The sequence below is a fragment of the Xiphophorus maculatus genome, chromosome 22 (genome assembly GCF_002775205.1).
Source record: "Xiphophorus maculatus strain JP 163 A chromosome 22, X_maculatus-5.0-male, whole genome shotgun sequence".
NCBI classification, from domain to species: Eukaryota; Metazoa; Chordata; class Actinopteri; order Cyprinodontiformes; family Poeciliidae; genus Xiphophorus; species Xiphophorus maculatus.
The window spans coordinates 24,026,687-24,053,294 of NC_036464.1; the positions used below are offsets into that span (position 1 = coordinate 24,026,687).

General features: G+C 38.8%; 1 protein-coding gene across 1 annotated transcript in view; it reads right to left on the reverse strand.

The window, feature by feature from the left end:
- LOC102235236 (contactin-associated protein-like 4) overlaps nt 1-26,608 on the reverse strand; it is a 50,949-nt gene that overhangs the window by 22,724 nt on the left and 1,617 nt on the right. Inside the window, exons 2-10 of the mRNA XM_023327037.1 lie at nt 21,597-21,707; nt 16,754-16,947; nt 13,139-13,286; nt 11,850-12,053; nt 6,848-7,014; nt 6,616-6,753; nt 5,322-5,589; nt 4,599-4,739; nt 3,607-3,778 (exon numbers count right to left, since the gene is read on the reverse strand). Of these exons, the coding sequence (XP_023182805.1) occupies nt 3,607-3,778; nt 4,599-4,739; nt 5,322-5,589; nt 6,616-6,753; nt 6,848-7,014; nt 11,850-12,053; nt 13,139-13,286; nt 16,754-16,947; nt 21,597-21,707 (1,543 nt within the window). The remainder of the gene's footprint in view (nt 1-3,606; nt 3,779-4,598; nt 4,740-5,321; nt 5,590-6,615; nt 6,754-6,847; nt 7,015-11,849; nt 12,054-13,138; nt 13,287-16,753; nt 16,948-21,596; nt 21,708-26,608) is intronic.

The window sequence follows — 26,608 nt, forward strand, 5'->3', positions numbered from 1 at the left end:
GAAAAGTCCATAAAAAAATAAAAAAAAACCTGACTAAAGTCCACTTGGCCTGATTTGTCCCCAAATGCAGGAAGTCCAACCAAACAATGTGCACAGCAAAAAGCCCAGTGTTGATTTAACTCCCACAGAGGTGATTTTTATGGAGCCCTCTAGGGGACATGGGGAGATAAATGTTCTTTTACGTTCCCTCGCAGTACTGTACTGATCAGTTAATGCGGCATAATTGAATACTGTAAGCCAGGGGTGTCAAACTCCAGTCCTCAAGGGCCGGTGTCCTGCAGTTTTTAGATGTGCCACAGGTACAAAACACTGGAATGAAATGACTTAATTGCCTCCTCCTTGTGTAGATCAGTTCTCCAGAGCCTTGCTAATGACCTAATTATTCCATTCAGGTGTGGTGCAGCAGAGGCACATCTAAAAGTTGCAGGACAGCGGCCCTCGAGGACTGGAGTTTGACACCCCTGCTGTAAGCCTTTCTTACGACGGCTGCCGTACTTTCTGCTTTAATATAAGGTTATCATCAGGTTTTTCCATGAATAGAGCATCAAGGGAATGAATACATTTTATAGGTCAGATGGCACAAAGCTCCAACACTGCTTCAGCAATACAGCAAATCTTTAACTTATAAAAATATCATTTTTAAATAATTTTGTAGATTTTTATTGCTTCTGGGTTTATTGCGTTGTTTGAGAACACGAACGCATTTTGTTCTAATCGTAGCAATAAAGCCATTTATTTTTAAAAAGCGGGGAAACTCCATACATTTGCGCTTTGGCATGTTGTTGGTGTACTGACAGCCACGCTTATCTATCTTCTGATTAAGAACAGGGCTGCCAGCACTGACGCGGCTCAGGGATTACGTCACACGCAGCGCCGTGCGCAGCGCCCTAGTGCCTGTAAATTTAATGGTCCAATGAAGGAAATTTAAAAAACAGGACATTTCCTCACTTTCTAAAAAAAACCCGGGACGCCCGGGACAGGACGTGAAATATGGACATGTCCCGGGAAATACGGACGTTTGGTCACCCTATCATAATCACAACCTTCAAACAGGATGTGGGGTCTAGTTCGGTCTGTGTGTTTAGTTGAAGTGGTAAACATGTCGATTCTCCACTCTGGAGCTTTTGGATCAACACGGACACTAGAGGGATGACCATCGGTCCCTCTGCCAGCAACAGATCTAATCAGAACAGACAAGGGACTGGTGTATTGATCATTTTAATGGCAAAGTTACACAGTAATCCAAATAAAAGAATAGGAAAAAGAACAGGTGTATTTATTTATTTTTTTGCGTGTTCTTACACAGGAAAATTTCCAGAGTAAAATTTAGTCAATTTGAAAAAAGATTTTACTCTAAAAAAGACATTTGGTCCCAGTCTAAATAGAGTAAAATTTACTCTCATGGAAGAGTTGAAATTTAACTAACATTTAATTAAATCCTAAAACAGTACCAAATTTAACTGTATTTAACTCACTAAGCAATTGTTTTACAGCTATAATACACAGCTGAGTTTGTAAGAGTAAAATGATTAGACCAGAAATCAGTAATTGAACTGCCATTTTTATTGCTCACAAGAAACAGTATGGAACAATATAAACATTTGCATCTTCATGACTGTATGACACCTGTAAATCAAAAGCTCTGTAACAGTAAAGCTCTTCTACATAAATAAAAGGAGGTCCGTTCTCTTCTACACAAAACTTGTAAAGCACTGAAATGCTCATTCAGACACACTGTTTGCAGAGCAAATGTAACAAACAGTAACGGCATTTCACAAAAAACTTCTTTACAAACAACTAAATCTGCACGATACATACAGTAAATGCTGCCAAACGTTTTTAGTGTGATTGGATTGGATTTTACTCCATCATTTGGATTTTGGGATAGATAATCAAAAGCTTTAAATGGAGCATTTACTTCACCTTCCACGTTCGCCCAGATCAGAATATTATGGTTGTTTAACATAAGTGATGTTATTTGTGCGCGTATAAAAGCTTCCTGATAAAGTTGCATATTGGGTAGTCGTAATTCTTGTCGTGTTACCGTATTTTCCGCACTATAAGGCGCACCTAAAAACCTTCAATTTTCTCAAAAGCCGAGAGTGCGCCTTATTATCTGGTGCGCCTTATATATGGACCAATATTGAGCCACAACAGGTCTCGCAACTACGGTAAGCAGCCGCCGACTTCATTTTCCCCCGTAGAAGAAGAAGCGTGCGGTGCACGCTGGGTTTTGTGTAAAGACCCCAAAATGGCTCCTATTAAGAGACACGCTTACGACGCAGAGTTTAAGCTCAAGGCGATCAGTCACGCAGTAGAACAACGGGAATAGAGCAGCAGCGAGAGAATTTAGCATGAATGAATCAAAGGTGCGGAAGTGGATATATATTGTGATTGCACTAACGTTTGATTTACTGTAAAAGTATCAGACTGTTTTTTACGTGTTTATTGGATCGAGGAAAAGTTCCCCTCCACTATATGTTATACCTTGGTTATATGATGGCATGATCAATCAGACGTCGATTATATCAGTAATAGAAATACCAGAACGGAGCTTAAAAGCAAAAAGCATGTAGAAAATCAATTCTACCGACTCATTTTTATAAGACAATATCGCTAACATTTACCATATGATTCAGAAAAGGTCAAATGTCATGTGAGGTTTCTGTGTAACAAAGCAGCAAAATCCTGCAGGAGAGCTTGTCCTGACATTTTCAGCAGCGTAAGCAAAGCGAAGGAAATGATCGGGCCAGAGTGTCTGGCGCCTCCGGTGGGAGAAAAATGTCATTAAACCGAATTATGACAGATTTGTAAAACATATGAGTTTTCAATAGGGAGCTATTTCAAACCCCCCAAAAAGATTTAAAGTGTGATTTCACTATTACCGAATTAAAAGTCTATGCAATGATAATATTAAAAAAACCCAAAGGAGTCTTCAATTAACTGCACAATGCATATTATTGTCCCGGAGAATTGATTTTCGTAACGCAATTAGGACATAGAAAGTTAAATAAGTTTAAAAGCAGCTGGATTTTTGTAATTGCAATTGTAAAACAAATGCTAAACTAAATTTTGTTAGTTAATCAGACTGTAAAAATGTTACAACATTCGATTTAAATTACGTTACATAAGTACACTACAAAAACGCAAAATCTTACCAAGTGTTTTTGGGCTCATTTCTAGTGCAAACGTCTTACTACACTTGAAATAAGACAAAACTACCTTACAAATAACTTTTCAGCAACATATAGGAGCTTGTTATAAGTCAATAATTACATGATATTGATTTAAAAAGTACTAGTTTCACTGGCAGATTATTTCACTTATATCTAGGGCATAATGTCTTGGTATAAGTGGAATTATCTGTAAATGGAACTAGAACTTTTTTCATCAACATTAAGGGTGAAAAATGTTTCTACAGATTAAGGATTGTGACTGGTGGACTCCAACTTCTTTTCTTACAATAAAACTGAATTAGAAAACTGTTTTTTGAAAGAATAAACAAATGAAAAAGTAAACTATTAGTTCATTTGACAAAATTAATTTGAGTAAAACAAAACCAAAAAAAAAAAAAACAAAGAATTTGTTGGACTTTTTTCCCCTCACCTGTCCATAATGCCACACATGTCGATCTGGAGGTTGCTGTAATCTCCCATCAGCCTCTGCTGGACCTTGATGAGATCCACCAGTTCGTCTTCCACCGTCAGGAGACGCATACATCCTTGGAAAGCACTGGAGGGATTTCTGCACGAGCGGCCGTTCCCTTCGGCCGGGCAACCTAGGAGTAAAAGACGAGTCAACCAGTGAAGTCCAGAGAAAATCATGAAATTGCCCTAAAGTTTGGTTTAAATCTGAAAATCTGCTTGATTCTCCATCGTCTTACACCACAGTTGTCAGCTAAACAATCTGAGTTATTCTACATGACCACAGCTGTTACAGGCGATGTTAGCCATGACACCTTAAAATCTACACCTCAGAATTACCTTAAAATACAACAAAATCCAAAATGTATTCATGCTGTACAGCACAAACACTTTAAACCAGTGGTCCCCAACCACTGGGCCTAAAAACTATGGGAAATGAATAGAATTTAAAGGTAATGTATTTTAGAAACAGAGGAAAGATGATTAAGTTCTTTGAAAATAACCTTGTCTGAGCTATGTTCCTAACCAATGTTATCTTTGCTGGGGTTTTTTGCATTAATGCAATAAAATAAATGTTGAAAAATTTCCACGCAACTCCTTGGAAATCTAGTTTAAATAAAGTTGCCTGGTATGTTGAGACAGAACGATTGTTCATCTGGTGAGTTGTGCCCGTTTTCATGCTCGCATGATACCTCAATCAGAGTTTGTTTAAAAAAAAGTCACATGCAGCTATTGCTCAGGACCACTTTAAAAAAATAAAAGGAAGCCTGCTTGAAGGTTTAAAGGTTCGTTCAGGGCGAACTCTAAAAAAATCAGGAATACCCAGAACTTTGACATAGTGCAAGCAAACTCTTTACAGAAATGTTTGTGTTATTGAAGTAATAAAAGCCAACTGCTGTACCTGTCAAACCTGCCGTGTTTAAAAGATTATTAAGAAAGCATAGCTCCTCTTACCGCCATAGATAAGTTGACCTCCTGGAGTGATGGGGTATGTGGGACTTGCAGAGGCAACTTCAGTTCCATCCACTGTGACGGTCAGATGTTGTCGTGATCTCAAGTCCACTGAATGCCACTGACCGTCATTCAAGCATGAACCTGCAGTTGCATGTAGTTTTTTCACAGTTAATTACCTTTCTGCTATCACAAAAACAATTCATATAACCTCTGATATGATTGTGATGCATGTAGATCTGAAAAGTTCTGAAAAGCGACCTGTGTTATCGCCTTTCCCTGTTACATAAAACACAACTCCTCACGTATGTGACTCACTTTTGTCTCCTTAAACTGTAGCTAGAGAAAGAATGTTGGTGTACCACAGGGCTGAATTCTTGGTCCCCTACTATTCACCTTACATGATTTGCCTTAAGTGAGTCTTTGTGCATGTTTTCTATGTATGCTGATGAGGCTGTTGTTTATATGTATATGTGAAATATCTTGATTTTGTTCTGGATTCTTATTTTAAATCTGAAAATATGTCTAAACGGCGAGCGGAGTTGCCAAAGCAAATCTACATACATCTAAACCACTTAGAGATTTTCTTCCATTTCATTCTAGTGTTGAGTATTTGCTTGTACTGAACGCTTTTTCCAGTGCAAGCAAACAATAAAGGAAGAAAAAGCAGATGCTGCTTTGCAAACTGTGAACTTTGGATTGAGACCTGTGAGCGGCCGCACTGACCTGCTTTTAGCTCTACAGGGGGCTTTCCAGCCTTGTGGATTTGAAGATGTACTTTGGCGTCTCTCAGGTGTAGCCATACCGTCCCGTCTCGCTTCGGGAGATCAAAGGTCAGCAGCAACACCTCCGTGTCCCACGTCCGAAACTGAAGCCCCAGCGAGACCCCTGCCGAAAGCAGACCTATGTCCCCAGGCAACCGCAGGAAACTCCGGGGGCCCGTGAATGTCACGGCAACGAAGACTGGTTCAGAGCAGGAAAATGTCACGTTGCCCTGAGTCAAACGAGTAAAAGACAGAGTGAGAGACATGACGTTCAATAAACATGGAGGACTTTTCAAATCTGTAGGTACTGAAACCTCATCAGCTGTTTTTCCTTACAAAGGATGTTAGAATTTCCTTAATACCATTGGAACAAACACCAAATCAAACAAAAAGTACCAGGGAAATGTTTTCTAAGGCCACAGAGGAAGCAAAAGGGAGAAGAGCTGAGAAAATAGATGGAAAACATTCCTCCTCTGATCAGCAGACTTTTAGATGTGAGAAGTCATATCTGCAGCACAAGTACTGCAAGAGCAGGAAATGTGATGCGTCACGTCCAGCAGGAATACCAGCTGTCCTTTTTACATCAAGCATGCAACACTTAATTAATTCCAAAAGCTCTGTGTGGGATTAGTACAGCAGTTTGAAGTGCACATCAGCTTGAACCAATCCAATAACCAAACACACACACACACACTGTGTGTTTTTCTAGCTCCACAAGGACTTTCCATTGACTTCCTTTCATTTTTCATTCATTTCTGCAGCTTAAAGCCTAGAAACAAACCTCATCATTACTAGTTAATACCAAACCCTAGAACTATAATCCTAACCCTGAAGCAACACTTCATAATCTGTGCTTCTGCTGTCTTTATTTTAAAAAAAGAGAAGTACTGGTACCTGGTACTACAAATAGCAACTTTCAATGAGCTAAAAGTTGACTTTTTTTTTCTTCTTGCGGTATTCTAGATGTACTGTATGTCTTGATGCTGCTGGGTTTCCTTAGATAGAAACTTTTTAAACTACTTAGACTAATGAATTCAGCTATTGGCATTGTTTGATAAGTAGGACCAATTGAAATGTATGATTGAAATCAAATGATTTTTTTTGTAAAGTGCCTTGAGACGACAGTTGTTGTGAACTGGCGTTATGTGAATAAAACAGAATTGAATTTTGCTAAGCAATTTAAATATATATCCTATATTTGTGCATTTAAAGGTAAAATGAGCGTTTTTTGACGAATCCACTGGAAGTATATCTACCATCGCAGTAACACTCTGGTCCCTCTGTTTAGCCAAGCCAATCAGGTTCTGGCCATCGTAGAGAAGGTTTTCAACACAGCCGTGGAAATTTCTATTTGAGTTTTGAGAGTCGAGGTTCTGATCTGCTCCAACGGTCATCTGTGAAAGGAAAACATGTCAGCATGAAACTATGAGCTGCACTGGAAGCATACTTTGCACGCGCACCTCATAAATCAACATTTTGAAAGTTCACCTGGTCATAGTCCCAGTGGGTGAACCATGGTGGGATCACCACCCACTTTGTGTTTTTGTCCACGGTGAGGTTGAAGTGACTGCCGTGTTGCTCCACCGCGACACGATGCCAGTGTTGGTCATCCAACAGGCTGCCCAGAGACACAAGATGCTGTCTGGAACTCTTCCCTAGAATTCGAGAGCAAAACGACGATTGATGATGCTGATCATAGATTGAGGCAATTAGGGTGCTGTATTTGTATGACAAACATTGATGTCATTAATTACATCAAATACACACAGAGTTTAATTGGATGTTTTCACACTTGATAGTTCGGTAGATTCAGTTCGACTGGGGACCTAAGTAGCAACATTTGTTACATTTTGAACTGATGTGGTTTGCTTTCACGCTGCTTTGTTTCAAACAAACTGAACCCTTTGAAAAACCTGTTCACCCAGAATTCCCTGCGTTATTGCTCGCTTTGTGCTTTTGGAGCACTGCCCAGTCCACTTAGCGTTCACATATGCATTCGAATCGCACCAGAGTTCACTTCACCCAAATTGAGGCCGAGGTTTTTAGGCGGACCAGAGTTAGATTGTGCATTTACACCTCCCCCAAACGAACTGGACTTTCTAAACGGACTGGAGTTAAATTAAAGCGGACTAAACAGGGTTGGTGTGAATGCACCCTAATTGTTAAGCCTTGGTTTGTCATTGTGTAAAAGAAATTGCTTAGTGTCATTAAAATTACTTCTCAAGCTACAAATTTCTGAATATTTGGGGGAGAAGAGGGGGGTTTATTAAAAATGAAGGGTTAAAAAGAAGCGTTTCTCCCAGGGATCTTGTCTCAGGAACAAGGCCTTCATCTGCACTTGCTGTTAAAGCCTCAGAGAAAGCCGGCATCAACACTTCATGTAATTAACACTAAAAGAGGTGAGAAAAGAGGCCGACGAGCATGAATAAATGAACAAGGAAGCGCCGCTGACTCTCAAAGTGCTCCCTAAAGTGCCAACAGAGCAAAAGATCTTTGTGCTGAGAAACTGAGGTGAAGACCTTGCTAAATGCACTCACTCATTCATTAAATATGAATCAGACACTGTTTGAAATAGGGCAAGAAAGAATAAAATATGGAGAGTGACTAAGTTAAAAGTATTAAATCATTAATCTATATTAATCTGTCACAACAGAAGGAGGGGAGAGACTGAAGACGTGGTGGGAGACAGAGAGAAGAAGACTGATGTATGTTTAATTATTGATCGGCAGACTGAGGTCTGGAGATGAAAACTGGTTGTCTTTAACTATGAGTGACAAATGTGTTCCTTCCAAATGGTTTGGATATTTTCATGCTAAGATTTTGGGTTCTTGTTTTTTGCTGTTTCACTTGGAATATAGTTGTGTGACTAGCCCTAACCCTAAATGAGTTTATATTGTCTTTTTTGGAAGCAATGAAAGTAGACCAATATAAACAACTGACAAAAAAAAATCACAAACATCAATGGGACTGACATGACTCAGTGCTGGATAAAAGCAGCAGTGTAGTGTAGAAAATGTACACAGCTGTTGCATCACCTGCTGCCAGCAAGTCTGCCAACATCTGTTAGAGCAGTGGTTCCCAAAGATTTTCTTCTGGGCCCCCCTATGGATTACAATAAAATACCCCCCCCCCAAAAATAATCAACCGGACACACACATCATTCAACCAGACATAAACCTATACACATATTTTGTTTTCAAACTTCACTGAAGTTTATTTCACACTGCAGGTTGCAACAAAATACACTACTAACCATCTTTACAGTAAAACATTGTGTAACTGGTTTTTTTGTTGTTGTTTTTTTCATTCCGCAAAGGCACTGCGCCTCCCCTAGGGGGCGCGCCCCAGACTTTGGGAACCACTGTATTAGAGAATATCTTGGTTATACACATATTAAAAAAAGACAGGTGAGAAAATACTTGAAAATATTTCAGAAGACAAAACCGAAAGACGAAAGTTCTAGCTAGCTTGGTAAAGAACTAGCTTCCTGCTCTGTGCTTCCTGGGGGCTTAGACTGTGTTGAAGTTAGCGGCCAAACGTTAGCGGTTGATTTTACTCAACCGCTAACGTTTGGCCATGTAGTGCTATGAAGCTAACTAGAAATTGTGTCTGCTGTGCGAGAAGTGCACATCATCTTTGACTGGCAATAACATGTCTCAAACAATCCTCTTGCTCCGACTGTAAATGCTCAATATTTCTAAGCGTGGCCGGCAGGGACTTTGTCCACTTCCTCTGCTGCCATTGCTAAAACTACAGGCAGATTACAATTCCAAAACCGCGCAGAAAATCTCCGTCATTGTTCACAGTAATTGTCCCGGCTGAAATTCTACTGGAGAAAGATTCTCGGGTTTTATGACCTTCATTCGCTGTTTTGAATGACTTAATTCTTCAGAAACTGCCTGATAACACTATTGCTAATTTTTTTGAGTCCTCTTCTTATGATTTAGAAATTCTGGGATGATTTTTCAGTCTGTCTTATTCTCTACTTTCCGTTATACTAAAGTTTTGTATAACTACTCAGGATGGCAGTATTAATTAGGAAACTTCATGTTCAGTTTGGGATCTCTAGACTGACTTTTCGAATAACTTCTAATAGAAACTTGACTTTCTCTGGATTGTGAGTGAATATGTCACAGGTTCTCCTTTTTTTTTTTTTTACTGCATCTCGTTTTGCTTTAAATCTGCAATATTCCACCTCTCCATTTCCTCCTTATCTGTGCTCTCCAGTGCTATCTCACCTCCTAAAGCTGGATTTATGCTCCAGTGGCAATTGGATGCTGAGCTAAGGCTGTAGATGTGCATCCCACACAGTAACTCACCTATAGAACCTGCAGAATTTACATCTTTCTGCAAAAAACTCAGACTGCTGTACTTTACAGACGGAAATCTTTAATGAAAAACAATGCTCCATAACATAGAATATATGAAACAGTAAACATATACATCTTTCCTCTACACTGTTAGTCTCTGTTAGAGATACACATGTCAGAATTTATGTCTAAAATCCAATCTAAGCTGTACAATAACACAAAATATAAGGAGACATTCAAAATATACTCTTGAACTGAAATCTTAAAAATAATTTTAAAAAGTCTCATTTTGTGCAAGTGGATCATAGCCAGGTTGTAAGCAGAGCTTCAAAATGCAAAACAAAGAAGAGCAGGATTTAAAAAAAAGATCAGGTGATTAAAAATTTCGAGACAATTGGCCTTATCAAGTCAAAATCTGGACCTAATCTGGTTTTCATATTATTTTTTGTCAGCCACTCACACTGCCATGTCCCCCAGAGGCTGAAAGACTTTGCTGAGATGCAAAAGCAAGGTCTCTTTTTATACACCTTTGCCGCAGAGGTCACCAGATATAAGAAATCCAATTTTGATTTCTAACAAGGTTCAGAGGCTTATGGCAGCAAAAAAGTCAGGAGGTGGACTCGAAACAATTTCACCTGCGCCGAGCCCGATGATCCACGGGACGTCCAAAAAGACGAGGCAGAATAATGAGTGTTTGCAATGCAACTTTCGTTAACAAAAGTCTCACAGTGCTAAACGGGCATGTTGGCCACTCATATGGACAATGCATGTTGCCTGTTCATATCACACTACTGATGAGATTCATATAAAAAAAAAAAAAGAAAAAGAAGAGAAATAGATTCTTTTTTTTTTTTAAATGTCGCCGAGATGAGTCGCTCCTGCGTCTCTTTGGAGGTAGCAAGCCTTTTCAAATTTGGGCAAAAGCTGAGGTGCCTTAAGAAGAGCAAAAAACTTGACACATTTTGTACCTGGTATTTACTAAATTGGGCAATAACTTGCTCAAATCAAACCTCCTTTTTGTCAACAGACTAATGTTAATGATACTCAATTGTTGGTAAAATAATTATTTTTGCTGCTCAGCACCCCCAAATAGAAACGATGCCTACATCAAAAGCCTAGAGAGACTTTTATACTCTGCAGAAATAATTCATGCTCTCCACAGCCAACACTGTGGACCATCAACTCAAACACAGGTGGGTCTTTTCCGACATGAGCATGTTGGTGTGCAGATAAAAGCAGAGTAACGTATTGACATCTCCGTGGCGAGAGCACGACACCTTCCTGAAAATCCCGTTGAGTCTACCATTCAGCAACAACTAGAATGAGTCATGACCTTTAACCCTTTGCTTCAATAGGAGAGTTTTTTTTCTTCATATTTTCATCTGATTATCTGGTTCTAATGAAAGATAAACGATCAAAGGTGCTAAATAAAATGTAACAGTGTCACTATTGTGAGCTACATTACATTGTGCTTTTTTATTTAGCAGCTTTGAAATGTTTTGATTTGTTTGTGCTGAAAATCCAATAAAAACGCAAATGTTTATCTGCAACCGCACTAATCACAGTGCCAAAATAAAACCCCAAATATGTGTACGTGAGCCTCTGATATATGTTGAGGCATTTTCATAAATGTGCATTACTGCATCCACTGGATTGTATTTTACATCCTAAATGAGTGTGGACATCTATTCCGGCAGCCTGGACAGCTCTGGGCAAACAGAGTGGAACGAAGGGACTTCTATAAGAGCTTCTGAAGGCTGCTGAGGCTAAATGAGTGACCTTAATGGCTTAGCTGAAGCAAAACCTGCACTAACTAATGCAAATCTAATGCAGACAAAGGCGCAAATTAGCCAGTTGTTGCCTGTGATGTGATTTTTAAAGTCAATGAATTGGAATTAGAAAGGCAGGGATTGAGCAATTAAAACTGCTCACAGATGGTTTCCTGAGGTAGACCTGCAAGTGTCTGCATTTGCAAGACGGGAGGAAATTGATGAATCACAAACCAGCCAAGCCTCCAACTTGTTTAATTAGAAGACAGCCTCTGAATACTTGTCTCATCTGGCTGTAATTGTTATTGGAATGACAATGGAACCAAACAAAACAGCAAAGGAAAAGGTACCTGCTAAGACACACAACTGTTGAAGACTTGAGTTTTAACCATCGAGGTGTCGGAGTCGTACCTTTTCTAAGGAGCAGCAGAAGTCGTCCGTCCTGTAAATCCAAAGTGAGGCCGAGCTCATTCCGTCCTTCAGCGTGAAGCAGAAAGCCAGAGTTTCTCATGGTTTTAAACGTCAGACAGATGGTGTTGGTGGACGTCTGTCTCGGTCTTTGACTCAGCTTGAAAACAAGGCTGCTGTCGCCGTCAAAGCTCACCGTGTCAGAATCTGAAAAAAGGACGATCACAACAGCAGCTGCGTCTCCATCGACCACATAAATGTGCGATTTGACATTTTGAAAATAAATTAGTTTAATGAAAGTGGGACAATAAAAAAACAACTCTTGTTTTTTGGTTAAAAAGTCTTGGCGCTAGGCTGGTGTTTTTGTGGCCATATTGAAATTAGTTTATTTTGCAAAACTGAGTCTTTCATCATTAGTGAAATATTAACAAAGTTTTGTGTGCATTTTTTCTTGTCCTTTTTGAGAAATACATGAACAAAATTCACAGCGTTGTGTATTTTTTAGAGAGCTCTTCATCTTGAAGTCAAAACATTTTGACTTCACCAACAAACCTTATACGTTTGAATTAAGTCTCAAATCTCTAATAACTTTCCTAAGTAGATGTTACTAACTACATACTACATATTACAACATAAACATTTATTAATTATTGTATTCCTTTGAATATTCACTAACAAATCTAACAAAGAAGTGTTTTAAAATTCAATCCAGCATGCAAACACTGATAGTCTTCTGAAAATTTATCAAGCTTAATATTTACTCCATTGGAAATATAATCGCTAAAAACATAGTAAACAGAGATTAAACCCTACTAATGTTGAATTTCTGAATAAATAACAAACTGCCCTTTTGTCTTTGTTAACACACAAGTTCATCACTGGATATTCATATTGTCTACACCTTCACTATATACAGGGAAATGGGAAATCATTTTTAAATCCACAGTGAGAATTTTGTTCTTAATTATGAATACTAAAAGTGTTCAAACACACAGAATGAATTCCAATAAATTAACCGTATTAAGTACAAATAAGGCAAATAAATTAGAATGAAAATAACATCTACAGCCTGATTAAGAATTTTGTGAATGAGCCACAAGTCTAAAAGTAACTATTTAATAAATAGTTACTATTTTTAATCTTAAAAGAGGTTAAACAAATTTTCGACTGATTTAAAAACAGAGGAAAACATACATAAAGTCAACATATGAACAAACAGTCACCAGCACTAATGAAGACAGATGAATATTGCATTATGGATGCTTCAGAGTAGAATAGGGGGGAAAACTAACTGTAAGGACATCCGTAGGCCTCCAGCCTGAGTCCAATCCGACCGTTTGGATTCCAGCGGAGAGGAGCGACGCGGACGAAGCGAGCGATCACAGGGTGCTGGAGGTTGTGCTGGACCACACTGTCTGCATTACTGTTCCCAGGAAAGGCCTGTAAAACAACAACGAGAAAGATCTTCATATATCACAACACATAGACGACAACACCACAGCAAAAAGAACTAATAATGTGATGTAGGATATTACTAACTACATATTATGCTAATATGTAGTTAGTAAATGATGTAAGGTGACCTTGCATCCTAAGAAAGATCCCTGTTAATAAAATGTATTATTAATATTATCGGTTATCACCTGACTGCAGGTCCAAAAGTGGATTTGGTTGAGAAAGCTTGGATCCTTTTCTTTAGTGCTTGCAGTTCTAGCTTTTCACTTGAGCTTTTAATTATTTATTTATTTGAATATGATTCACCATTATTGTTGATGTAAAGTACTTGTTTTACACACGTCCGATATGCAATTAAAATTCAAAAATACTTTATTGATCCCAAAGGGAAATTAAATGTTGTTGTAACTTTTTAATTAAAGAAATACGTACTGTATTGAAAAGAAATGACATGCATGTGTTTCAGAAAACAGAAGTTTCAGAAACAGGAGGAGTTTCTTAAAGCGACAGGAGTCCAATTTCAAGACGTTATACGACAAAGTAAATTTTCTTTGAAATCATATTTGATTGTGAGGGACCAGACTTAAACAAGGACAAAAGATGTTCAAAAAAATAGAAAAAGTTTCAATTTAATTATTTAAAAATATATAGTTTCCTCCTCCAAGTGGTCTGTAGTTGCAGCACCTCAAACAAAAGAACAAGTGTGAGTAAACCATTCAGACAAATATTAACTAAAGTGTGCACCCATTAGAAAATGTATGTCTAAATAAAATAACTTAAACATACTATAAACTGTAACTAATAAAGAAAAATAAATACTAACACAATGCGTTGGTGGTAGGAGTATCCACTACATTGATATACAGCCTTTTTTATAACAGCTGTTGATTGTGCTACAATATGGCACTGTTTACTTAGAAAACACATCATACTGCCCATTAACACTTCTAAAACAATACTATCAGAGAGAATTAATTTGTTTTAGCATAAAATTGAATTTCATGCTTGTGTGACACCTTGTTCTATGTACAATAAAAGGACTCATCCAGTCCCAAACTCCAGCTAAATAGTACTTTCAGCAACAAACCTTCAAGAAAAACAGTATTAAGTAAATTCCACTTTTTACACTTTCAATCACTTACAAAACATACCAGGATTCAGCTGGTTGGCACATTATGTTTGCTTTCCTCTGGTGGTTATACTGGTGAAACTGGTCTGCATGTTCCTCTTTCCTACAGTGAAATCTCTCCCGTACTACCAGAAAGCTTAAGTTCAGAAACACTTGGAACAACTGTAATCCCCGTTTTCGGCTCTCATGCTCCTTCACAGGCAATGGGAAATGGAAAGGATGTGAGAAGAGCAGCGAGTCAGAGAAATGCAGCCTTACTGAGCTTAGAAGGAAGTCTTTGCAGCAGTTATGACAGATGAGCAGCTCAGCGGGCAACTCCAAGCCTGGAAAGTCGTGATAAACTTTGCAAACCAATATGTGGCGCTTATTAGGAGTTTTAAGGCCCCCCATGAATTTGTTTCAATATGCTGCAGGAAAGATCATCAGGATCTGAAAGCCTAAAGGCTGTCCCTGTTCCTCTCATGTAGTCTTCAGGAGACGCAAATATTGAGCTCACCTTTCATAGACTTTAAGCTGCAAAGTTAATTCAGCGTCAACAACTTTGTAGAGGGGGGTGAGGGTGCACCGCGCCAACCAGGCTGGGACTGCCTCTGGTATAGCGACATGGACCCCACAGAAATGTGGCGGTTTGCTCATTCACTTACTTCTAAAAAAGCCTGTGCAGAATCAACGACCTTTTTCAAACTGTGCTCCCCGGGCGCCCCCTAATGGTCTGCAGGGTAACGCATATAAACGACCATTTATTTGCCCTGACATGAGCTCAAAGTACGATGCGTACAGTTGGCTTATTGGTTGTGTTTAAAAATAATAATGAATAAATGGCTTAAAACTAGATTACTCAAAATAAAAACTGAAGATACTGGCGGAAACAAAACAACCTTAATATTGATTAAAATATAACATGGACAAAATGTTATAAGTGAAATAATCTGAAAGTGAAACTGATAATTTCTCATAAATATTAAGAAATGATTAACTTAAAACAAGTTCCTATATCTTGCTGAAAGGGTTACTTGTAAGTTAGGTTTGCCTTATTTAAAGTTTTAAATAAGATATTTACACCACAAACTAGACCAGAAATACTTGGAAATGTTTTATGTTTTTGCTGTTTTATTGCAACAACAAAAAAAAGAACTGTGAAATTTTGGAAAGACTGTGGTTTTCGGTGGGTTTAAATAAAAGTTGGCCCCCAAATGACATTTGCTTCGGGCCTCACATACGTTTGGACCGGCACTGCTTGGAATATCTGAACTGGAATATCAGCTGATATGACTGTTTTATTCACATTAAATGAAACTTTTTTTATCAAAAACATCTGATTTAACAAGTGAAGAATCAAAATAAATAGATTTTTTTTTTATCCTGACAGTCGCTATAGTAAAATCCCAACTCGTTAGATGTTTTGTAGAGGAGAGGGGGTTAAAGAAAGTCAGAGCGGGAAATGTCTGCTCTGACTGTTTCAGAATTGTAGTCTGCCTGTAGTTTTAGCTATGGCGGCGAAGAACGTGAACGAAGCCGTTCAGTCCATGTGGGTCAACGTTTCCAGATATTGAAATAACATTAGCAGCCGCCTCGTTCGGCTCATTACTTCTCTCTTCGCAGTGGAGGATTGTTGTTAACAGTGCACACTACTTCCGTTGAGCTTCATGGCGTCCAACAGGCGCATTGCATACGTCACGGTCGACCGTTAGCGAACTCAAGGCTTCTCCTTCTTCTTGTTTTCTGTTACGACGGATCGTAAACACAAGGGTTTGTGTCACATTTACCGACTAATATCTTGGTCATCCCAAAAATCTTTGGGGGGATAAAGGAATGTGGAAGCCAAATGGGAACTTTTGTACTGTTACATTCATATGCTATCACTGCTTTAGGAGCCAAAGCACCATACTGGCAGCTAATCATGGTGGTGGTGTGATGGTCTTGACCTGCTTTGCTTGGTCAGAACTTGGACGACTTGTTATAACAGATTGAACTGTGAATACAGGATCTTCTTGACATTTTGAATAATGTCAACTTTGTATTAAAAGTGTCCTGATTTACTGAATGACACTTTATGACAACAGTCATAAATATTCATGAACACTTACTCGTGTTTATGACAGGTGTTATGTCATGTTTATGATGGTGTCATGACAGTCTTATTCACAACCAGTCAAATAAATGTTACCAGGATAATATTTTCATTTCAGGTGAATATATTAAGATATTGTGTTATTTCGTTGTGTTATTTAAGTTGGGTGGTCCATGAGAGTTTGTTAAATGGGTTAAGTGGTCCTCAGCCTGAAAAGGTTTGAGAAAAACTGCTATATAACAATAAACTCACTCCTATGCGTCCTTCCCATCGGTACTGTCTCCAGTTGTGTCCCGTGTCGCTGAACATCAGCTGGTAGGCCGTTTGCCAGTCAGAGCTCCCATAGCGACCTTGCGTAGCAACAGATGTGATTTGCGTCCGCCCACCCAGGTCGACCTCCAACCACTGATATTTGTCTGAGTCCAGAGGAGACCAGCCTCCAGCACCTGCAGCAGAAACAAGAGAGGGAAGAATCTAAGCAAGAGAGAAAAATCTGTTATTTCTCAACACGAGTTCAGATGAGGTGGTAAAAGCTGAAAACGTTCGTCCTTCCCATGTACACGTTTACTATTGTTTCCTCTGCATGAACATGTGAGCATTGTCAGTGGCATATTGGTGAAGGACAGATCTATGAAGCGCTGAGATTCTCCTACAAATGGAATTGAGATGTAGCTGGTTTGTGAACTTTTTGAATACTGAATAATGTGTGTGGCTAATCAAAGGTGAAAGGCAGAAAATGAAACAATACAATTATCTTTATAGGGGCAGCAGTCATATGTGTTTTCCAATCACATGGTGCCATTTTATAGCACAATCAAGTAGCTATGTTACCCTCATAAGTTATGAAAATGCTGTAAATGTCAAATATGACTTAAAAGAAATTTTACTTTCCAATTTAATGCCTTGAAGTTGGGCCTCTGTCTCTTTCTGAAACTCCGTCTTCAGGAAGTCATCACAACGGCTCCTCTATTGACCCTTCAGTGTTTTTACCAGAGGCTCACTGAGAAGTCGTTCATATCATGAGCTCAGCAGATGCGCAGCTCCACCTGGTGTTTGCTCATTTCTGCTGGCTAGTCTGAAGGAGCTGAGGGGTGGAGCTATGAGATAGGGGTGCTGTGTGAGGCGGAAGCTTGGAAACTGTAACTCTGAGGAGGAGTTTCATCTCTGAGGCGGGCCTACGTCCACACAGAGCTGAATGGTTGCCACGGAAATTAAAGGATCCCAGACACACATGTCACCACCAAGGCAACACAGCAGGTATGTTTTTGATGAAGGAATAACATTATAACATGATGTAAAGGTAGAAAAAAAAGTCGATTTTACATAATAATGCATCTTTAATAACTTTGGCTAAAAATTAAAAGGACTTAGTTCATGTTTTTAATATATATGTTTTAATATATATGTCTATATATAATAGACATAATAAAAAAGTATTATGTCTATTATAATATATAGTGTATTATATGCTTATGTATTTAAGTATTTTTTAAATGTTTACATTTTTATAGTTGATGTACTATAGGTATTAATCTTCCAATCTTTCAGTTACACATAATTATCAGATGATATTTTCAAATTTCCTGCCAACTTTAAGCATTTTTTAACTCAAAAACACGGCGGGTCACTGGATGAATGACTGACCCAGCGCCCAACCACCAGGCTTAGCAAGTTTTCCGGGGGAAACCTTGCTTACTGATATAAAATCTGCATATTTCTGTATGAATGCGTATGTAAAACATTTTTTAAAATGTACATATATTTTTTTGAATGGCCTTAAATGTGTAAAGAAACATGAGATCTTCACTCTGCCATTATTTAATCGGTGTTGAAGATTGAACACTATTCAAAACAAACTATAAAGACATGTCTGCTTTCGTTCCCTTTCTGGTTAAACAGGACACAAATATAAAAGATTATGACTTTGTTTTGTAGTCAAAAGATGATATACTGAAACATTGAGAGAAAAGTCTAGACAATTATGCCTGTTAGTAACCCGATAACACTAAATTGTATGTCAGCAAGTACATTTAAAACTCTTACTTCCTGGCATGACAGAATTCCTACTCATGTAGACACAGACATGTAATCAAATCTTACTACTTAATTACTTCTTAAAGTTAACATCTTTTTCTCTTTCCACTTATTTAAGAGTAACTTTGTTTACTTCCATTTGTCTCAACCCGGTGGTCCACTATGTAATAGATTGGTTGATGGTTATCAGCGTGTCTCTGCCCAGTGGATCCTAGTGGTCCACTATTTGGTTTTGATGGTTGTTAGCGCTGAAGCAGACAGAGCAACATCGATCAATGATATTGACTCTTTGAAAGGTTGCTATTACTCCAAGGGCAATCATGTTTCAAGGAAGACCAAGACTATCGTAAATTACCTGCAGCTCAATTGCTATTGTACTATAGAATTAAATTGACATCGCAAAATGACTATTTCGAAGGGGGAAAAAATGTTGCTTTCCATATTATTGTCAACTAATCTTAAAATAAGAAGTGTTGTCTGTAAAAGGTATTCACCCCGTGATTGTCCTACCCTTTTAATTGCTTTTATAAATCAAAATTTGGCTTATGTGGCAAAAAGAAAGCTCCTTCATGTCAAAGTTAACTCCTCCAAGTTATTTTAATACCACATTTAAGTAGCTGAGACTTTGGCACAGTTGAGTGATCCAACAGGATACTAACCCTACACGGAAAACTGGATTTCGGATGAAACAGGCTAAAATTAGGCTACTGACATGGTTCTTACATCAGCCCCACTAAAATTCAAAGACTCTCCATGGTCTAAAGGTGCATGCCAGGAAAACATCCAATAAAAATGAACTCTACTCCTTCCACTAAGGATATTTTCAAGATTATTCAGTCCGTTTTACGTTGGTAGAAGTGATTGAAAACCAGAAGCGAGGTGATGGTGGACAGGAAGTAGTTTGTGCCGTCATCAGAGGACGCAAACAAATTAAGTTCTTTAATATCAATTGAATTTGAATGTGATAAACTATTGAGAAAGGTGTATTTTGTACTAGATGAGGGTTTTAACAGATTAGCTTTAAGCTAACAAAAATTTTCGTGATCTCACGGGTTGGGTTATTTTAGAACATTAGCAGCTTATTAGCTGCACAATGCACAATGCTAGTTCTTGTTTACTGCACAGTATGGCATAATGCTAATGTGTTGTATACTGCAAGAGCTTAGATAAATCTAAGATTAGATTGATCTAATTTGTGTTAGATACATCTAGCATAACTTTGGTGGTGATATGCTCACAAGGTCTAAATCTGTGATTTAAGTTTGTGATTATTTGAATATTATGCAATACTAGGTACTGCAATTTTGGTTTACTTTGTTGCCAGATTAACTGGTAAATCACCAGGCAATACATAAATAACACCAACAACACCAACTAGTTTATTTCTTTGTAACACATATTATATACTTTATCAATCCCAATGATATGTAACTTCAGAGCGCTTCTGTAGCTGTTCTAGATTGAATCAGCAAAACCATGTTGACTTTATTATTTATCAGTTTTCCAAACATAAACCGCAGCACAAATGAGGAACCTTACACCACCATCTTCCCTCCTTAAAATCAAATCATGAGGAGTTGGCTAATTTGAATCCAAGTGAAGCTCATCACATGGTGTGAGGTGTCATGGTCAGTGGAGCAGAAACAGCAGGGAGATTCTCTGCACAACCACTGCAAACACACTGGGAATTTAAAAGAACTTGTGTAGTGAAGGATGCAATAGGCAGCAATTATTTATTGATATAAAACTCCTAAATGTTACATGTGACAACAGGACTACAAGTGGGTGGGAGGCGTATTTTGCTCAGCACATATCTGAGGGTTTGTCTGTTTTCCCTTAAACAGAAAAAAAAATTCTCTGTGATCATTTTGGTATTTGATGTCCAACTAAGCCTAAACTATGTTTAATCTCAGCAGGTTCCCTTTCGGCACAGTGCGAGATGTCAGCATCCTGCAGAGCGTAGGAGTATGAGGTTGGCTTGAGGACAGCAACCCACTGAGTTGTGTCAGTAATCTACATGCATGGCTTTATACAGCACAAGTGAAAGATGTGCAGTGATTTACATCCTGAGTTTGTGCAGCATTATTGATACGTAGCTTCTAAACTCCTGGCAAAATTTTATCCTTTTGCTGCATCTGTGAAGGTATTGAAAAGTCAGTTTGGAAAGGAGTCAGTACTTGGATTACAAGTACTTGAACTTACCTGAAGTTAGTATTTGAATTTAATCCAAAAGTACATTCAAAGTTTCCACTTTTGTTGGCACTGAGCACTAAAATTTTAGGGTGCCTTCACACCTGACAGTCATTTAGAGTCGGTTCATTTAGGGACCAAAATTGCAACATTTGTTACATTTTGGTGTGGTTCGCTTTCACACTGACTGCGCTGCGTCAAATGATCCAAACTAATTGGAAAACCTGTTCCCCTCTGTCACCACACCAATAACTATTGAAGGAAGAGACACAAAAACCTCCAAAGGTCTGTCAGGAATTATGTTAGCTGCACATTTATGTGCAGGAAAAGCTGCTCCCCGTCTTTCTGCATGTTTGACCTACGTTTTCCCTGCGTACTCCGGCATCGTTCCACAGACCAAAATGATGTTACGGAGTGTTCACACCAAACATGTTTTGAGCGTCAGGCGCATCTGGTTTACATTCAAAGTCTATATGAAGGCGTGCCGAGGGACATTGCGGCGCAGTGAGATTTGAACCGTTTGACACGTCAAGAGCATCCAACGGAAAACGATGGCTAGAGCTGATGCGCCCTCGACGCGCCTTCACATAGAGTTTGAACGTAAACCAGACGCGCAAAACGCTAGATGTAGAATGCTAAGCAGTTGCATTAAAAGTAAACAAACGTCGAACTTGAAGTGTCAAACGCATTTGGTGTGAACGCACCATTAGGTTAACTTTTTAGGTATGGGAGTCGTTTGTCCAGTGTGGCTCTACGTTACGATGTCATAGACTAGTTATCAGCGGTGGGCATACTTCCGCTAAAGCGCTAATAACTAATGACCACACCATGATATAATTTACAGTATAACGGCTGCAGCGATGTCACTCACCTTCTCTCCGATTTAATTTAGCAAAACCCGGCCCATGACTGCTGGACAGCTGCGAGGAGCTTCTGAATGACGACGGTGATAAACTCGATACCAGCGGCCTGCGACATGTTTCTGAGAATCACAAAAAAAACCCCATAAACATTAGAAAATGTTTTGCAAAATCACAGTTTCATTGGTGACATTCTAGATAAATAGTCGTTAAATTCGAATACCATTTCTCAAAAGTCACAGCAGGACTCCAACTAACTCCAGGCACATAGAGCTCACGCGTGTTCGGCTCAGTGTTCAGTGGAAGACACCGATCTGGGATGTTGAAAGCCCGATTCTTTATGAATCAAAAATATCAGAACATACCAGTTTCTTTCAAAAGCTTGGTGAACTTGAAAAAAAGAATCCACGTCTCTTGTAAGCCACAGCACATTCACCCTACTTTCTTTAGTAAAGGTCATGACCCCTTGGTGTGGTGGAAAATTTGAAAAGTATAGAATCGATTTTGAAGATGTGAGGCAAAACTAGACAGCATGACGTCTTTGTCACAGAGGCAATGATAGTGTGATTTAATAAGGCAAGAACCCAGAGGGGAAAAACTCCAGATAATCTAAAACAGAAATTTTACTTAATTTGTGTTTCAAAAATGATCTGGCAACTCGTGAAGTGTGCATGCAAGACAGAGGTTCATATGTGAGACTCCAGTCATTTTTCTGTTACCTGCTTTTCAAACTTTCCTTCACTAGGCCAGCTGGATGTTCCCATAGTTTCTGCTGGTTTAACATTCACCCTACAGCAACAGCAAACAAAGACCCTGCTGCGGCCGGGAGACAAAGCTCAAACCTGACCTGCTGAAGTAGTGAGAATCTTACTGACATTTTGCATTTTTGAGCGAAAGGGGAAAGACACCCACCTTTGTTTTGTCACTGTTTAGAATGTGTGTTCTATCTAAATAACACTTTACTTACTTACTAACTCAAACTGCTTATAGAGATAACTATTTCTAGTGGGTATTGCTCATCTCAAAGACCAGCGCTGGCTCCTTATCCAGTGAGGTGAGACTCCAAGCCCTCCATGTTAGGCACCAAGACATATGTCAAGTAAGGGCAGGAATAAATCCGAAGGCTACACCAAAGTAGTTACTTTGTAACGTGTTACTTTGTAACTTTGTAACACGTTACTGACATCACTGGTTGCATATCACAGGTACATCAATTTCCATTCATGGACTGCATCATGTTTTTCCTGTTATGAAGACAGGTATTTACACACACTGTGTGAAATTGAGATATTTCTTCAATATTTTCACATACAATATTGTTCATTCCTCTATTCCGCTATATGCACCAGTCTTTGTTGCAACAAAATACCCTCACAACATGGTGCTACTACAGAAATGGAAAAGATGTTCCCAGATTTGCTAACTTCCACTGTTTTTCCTCCAAACGTAGTAACTGTCTTCTGACCAAAAACTTCACCTTTGTCTCCAAAAATGAAAATCTTTGTCTTTATTTTGAAAATACAATCTGGCTTTCTCATTAACTTTTAGCAAATAACTCCAGACTCCTTCATGACTGAAGCTAGTTTATCCTCCCGGCTACGTTTAGATTGCCTCGACTTCATCAGCTTCCCTTGTCTGAACACAAATCTTTACAAATGACGCTAACAGCAAAGTCAGAGCCTCTCTTTAGCTTCTTCCAACTTTTTATCTCTGCCAGTGCCACCTCAAGCTCTCGTGTCTCATAAAACATTTATCATCTTCACATTGAAGGCTGTGTGGCTTTGCAGACAGAAATGCAGGACCTATCATCCTCCGCCTGTGTACCAGCTATAATAAGAAGCCATATGGTACGTTTCGGTTTGGTTACAGACAAGATTTGTTTTGCACCGTTTTGTCTTTCCTGGGGGAAAAAAAAAAACAATTTTGGAAGGAATTTACTGTAAACTACTTTTTGTTTTTGTTCAATTTTATTGAAAGGTTGGGCGTGCCGTGGTGGCGTAGGGTGGAGCGACCCACGTTTGGAGGCCTTGAGTCCTCGACGCGGGTTCGACTCCCAGACCCGGCGACATTTGCTGCATGTCTTCCCCCCTTTCCTTCCCCCTTCCTGTCAGCCTACTTTTGTATAAGGGACACTAGAGCCCACAAAAAAAAAACCTGGAGAATTTATTGAAAGGTTCGGTCGTGCTTTTGTTGACAATTGCAAGGTTATATCTGACAATTTCACATCAAATTCAAATTCTCTCCTATCTGCAAAGTGCTTACAGAAGCACACAATGGCATCTAAAACCCTCCATTCAACCTCAGTCAACAAAAGAAGTCTGCACATCATGACGTGGCACTTTCTGACATGTTACCATCTTTTATCACTTGATATTTTGTGATATCACAATAAAAATCTTCAGTGTATTTGTCTTACAGAGGCCTGGCAGCCTAGTAATTCAGCTCCCTTTTATTCCGATACCCTTTACAGACTTCAATTGCAGCTAACCAGACACAAGGTTAGGTTATGAACTAAGCTTTGAACAACTCACAGAGCTCTGTAGACTCAGTCGTCAAATAACGGAAACAATATGACAAACTGCAACCCTACCAAAACATCTCAGGTGGGAGAACACGCTACCAGGACAGCTGCTCATTGTGTGAATCATTAGCGTGGGAAGAAGAAAGCCATCGTTGAAAAAACCCCATAAGAAGTAACGATGTCAACTATTTTTCAAATTTTAGGTCTCCAATGACTGACAAACATTTTAAAGCCAAATGCACCATATCTTGGTCACCCTCAACCATAGATTAGTGTAGGTTATGTCCCAGCCTGTACCTTAGACCTAACCAAAGGTCCAACACAGTTAGGCCGATATTACAGCATGAAAATATTAAGTTACCTTTTAATCTTTTAACATTTAAGTCACCATCTAAATATCTAACAAAGTTGATCTAAATAACCCCAATGTAAACCAGAATCAGACTTTTTTGACATCATACAGAAGCACGGCAAAATTTGTATTAGTGCAGCTCAAAGACAAACAAGCAACATAACAAACGGGTAGACAGATCCCTGAAGCTACGGCCATACGAGGCGCTGCTCTTTCATTAGACGAGAATACATAAAATCAGAAAAACACATATCTCATATATGCAACAAAACCAGAGGTCTGTTGTGTACAGACATTTTGGGGGGAGGTCGCCAAGTATGAAAAAAAAAAACACCAGCTGCCTTAGTAGTGTGAGATTTAATACAGGCCACACATGGCAGAATGTTTCAGAAGGCCACTTTTTGATTAGAGGAAAAAGAGCAGGCGCTCTATCACCACCTAGTGGCTATCTGACATCCCTGAACACAACAGTTTGCAGACTAAAAAAATGTCAATACTTTGTGTTGGTCAAGCATATAAAATGTTAATAATACACAACGAGGTTTGTAGCTGCGACATTGTAAAATGTAGAAAACCATATTGAACCATGTACACGTTTGCAAGGCAAGGCACTGAACTTTTACTTTATGAACATCTCTTATGATCTGTGAATGGTTCATTATCTGAACACACACCACGACTTGTGAGCATAAAAACACAACCGCTAACACCTTTTTATCGTGTTCACACACTGCTATTCACTCATCTGAAGATGTCAAGACTCCACTCACATGAGAACACCTCACACACGCCCACACACACGCGTGCACCCCCAACCTGCACACACACACACACACACACACACAGGCAGAGGTTAGAAAAGCTGTGATATCATCTGTCATTAGCTTGTGATTAGAACACACACTTCACCGACTCCGTATCAGCCGAGAGACGAGATAGCGTTTCAGCGAAGGACTGCGGAGACGGCAAGAAAATAACATCACCACTGTTAAAAGTCAAGAGAGTTGTGTGAGAAGGTAAAACGTCTTTTGAAGCTAATGTCCTGCCTCATAATTATGGTCTGTTTCATCAGAGCAGATATGGGTTTTGGATGTGGCTAGTCTGAGCTAAAAGGCAGAACTTTGTCCACTCAACTATCAACTGCCTTTGTGTGAAAACCAATGCTGTCGAGACCAAATTATCCACAATTTATGGGGTGAATCGTCATGATTTGGCCCATGAAGATGTCGCCATGTTGCTACCGACCTCCATGTTTTTTCTACTTCTAAATAGAGGCGGGTGGATTGATTCAAAATGTCAATAATATCCGTACCAAGTCGGGATCAGTATTGGATCCATACTGGTGTAGCAACTTTGATACTGTAGTTTCAGATTCCCTCTTGAAATTTTATTTTATTTTTGTATTGTAGTTTCTAAACTCTCCATCAAAAGAATTTTGTTTCGATTTACCCTCAAATGATCATGTTTTGCGCTTGTTTGTGCACTTAAAAGAAACACTCTCAAATCAATTCTTTTTGCTGATAAACTGTCTAAACAAGTTCTCTTTTTTTCTGTCTATAGATATTTAATGAAAATTTAGACATTTTTGTGAAATTCTTCAGCATTATTTTGTCTAGAACAGTCTCTCCACTGACCTCACCCATTGAGTGATACAACTTCGTCACTTTGTTGGTGCTATGACGCTTAAAATTTTTTTTAAATTATTAGGTGGATTGTGTACTGCATTAGCTTTCCAAGATAGCATAAATCATTCTAATTCGAATGGATTTCATTTGCGCTCATTTCATTGCCACACATTGATGACTTCTTTGTTCATAATGTGCCCTTTGTACATCGAGGTCACACCTGGTAGTCTGCTAAAAAAGAGTCAATAATCCTAATAATATTAATAGATCCAAATTTTGACACGGAAAAGGGCATCCAAGGTTTCCCCCAGAAAACTTGCTAAGCTCAGTGGTTGTGTGCTAGAGCAGTCAGTCATTCATCCAGCGGCCCGTTGTGTTTTCGAGTTAAAAAATGTTTAAAGTTGACAGAAAATTTTTAAATATCACTTGATAATTATGTGTAATTGGAAGATTAACACCTGAACACAAACTATAAAGTCTTAAAAAACGTAAACATTTAAAAAACTTAAATAAGCAATGCTTAGC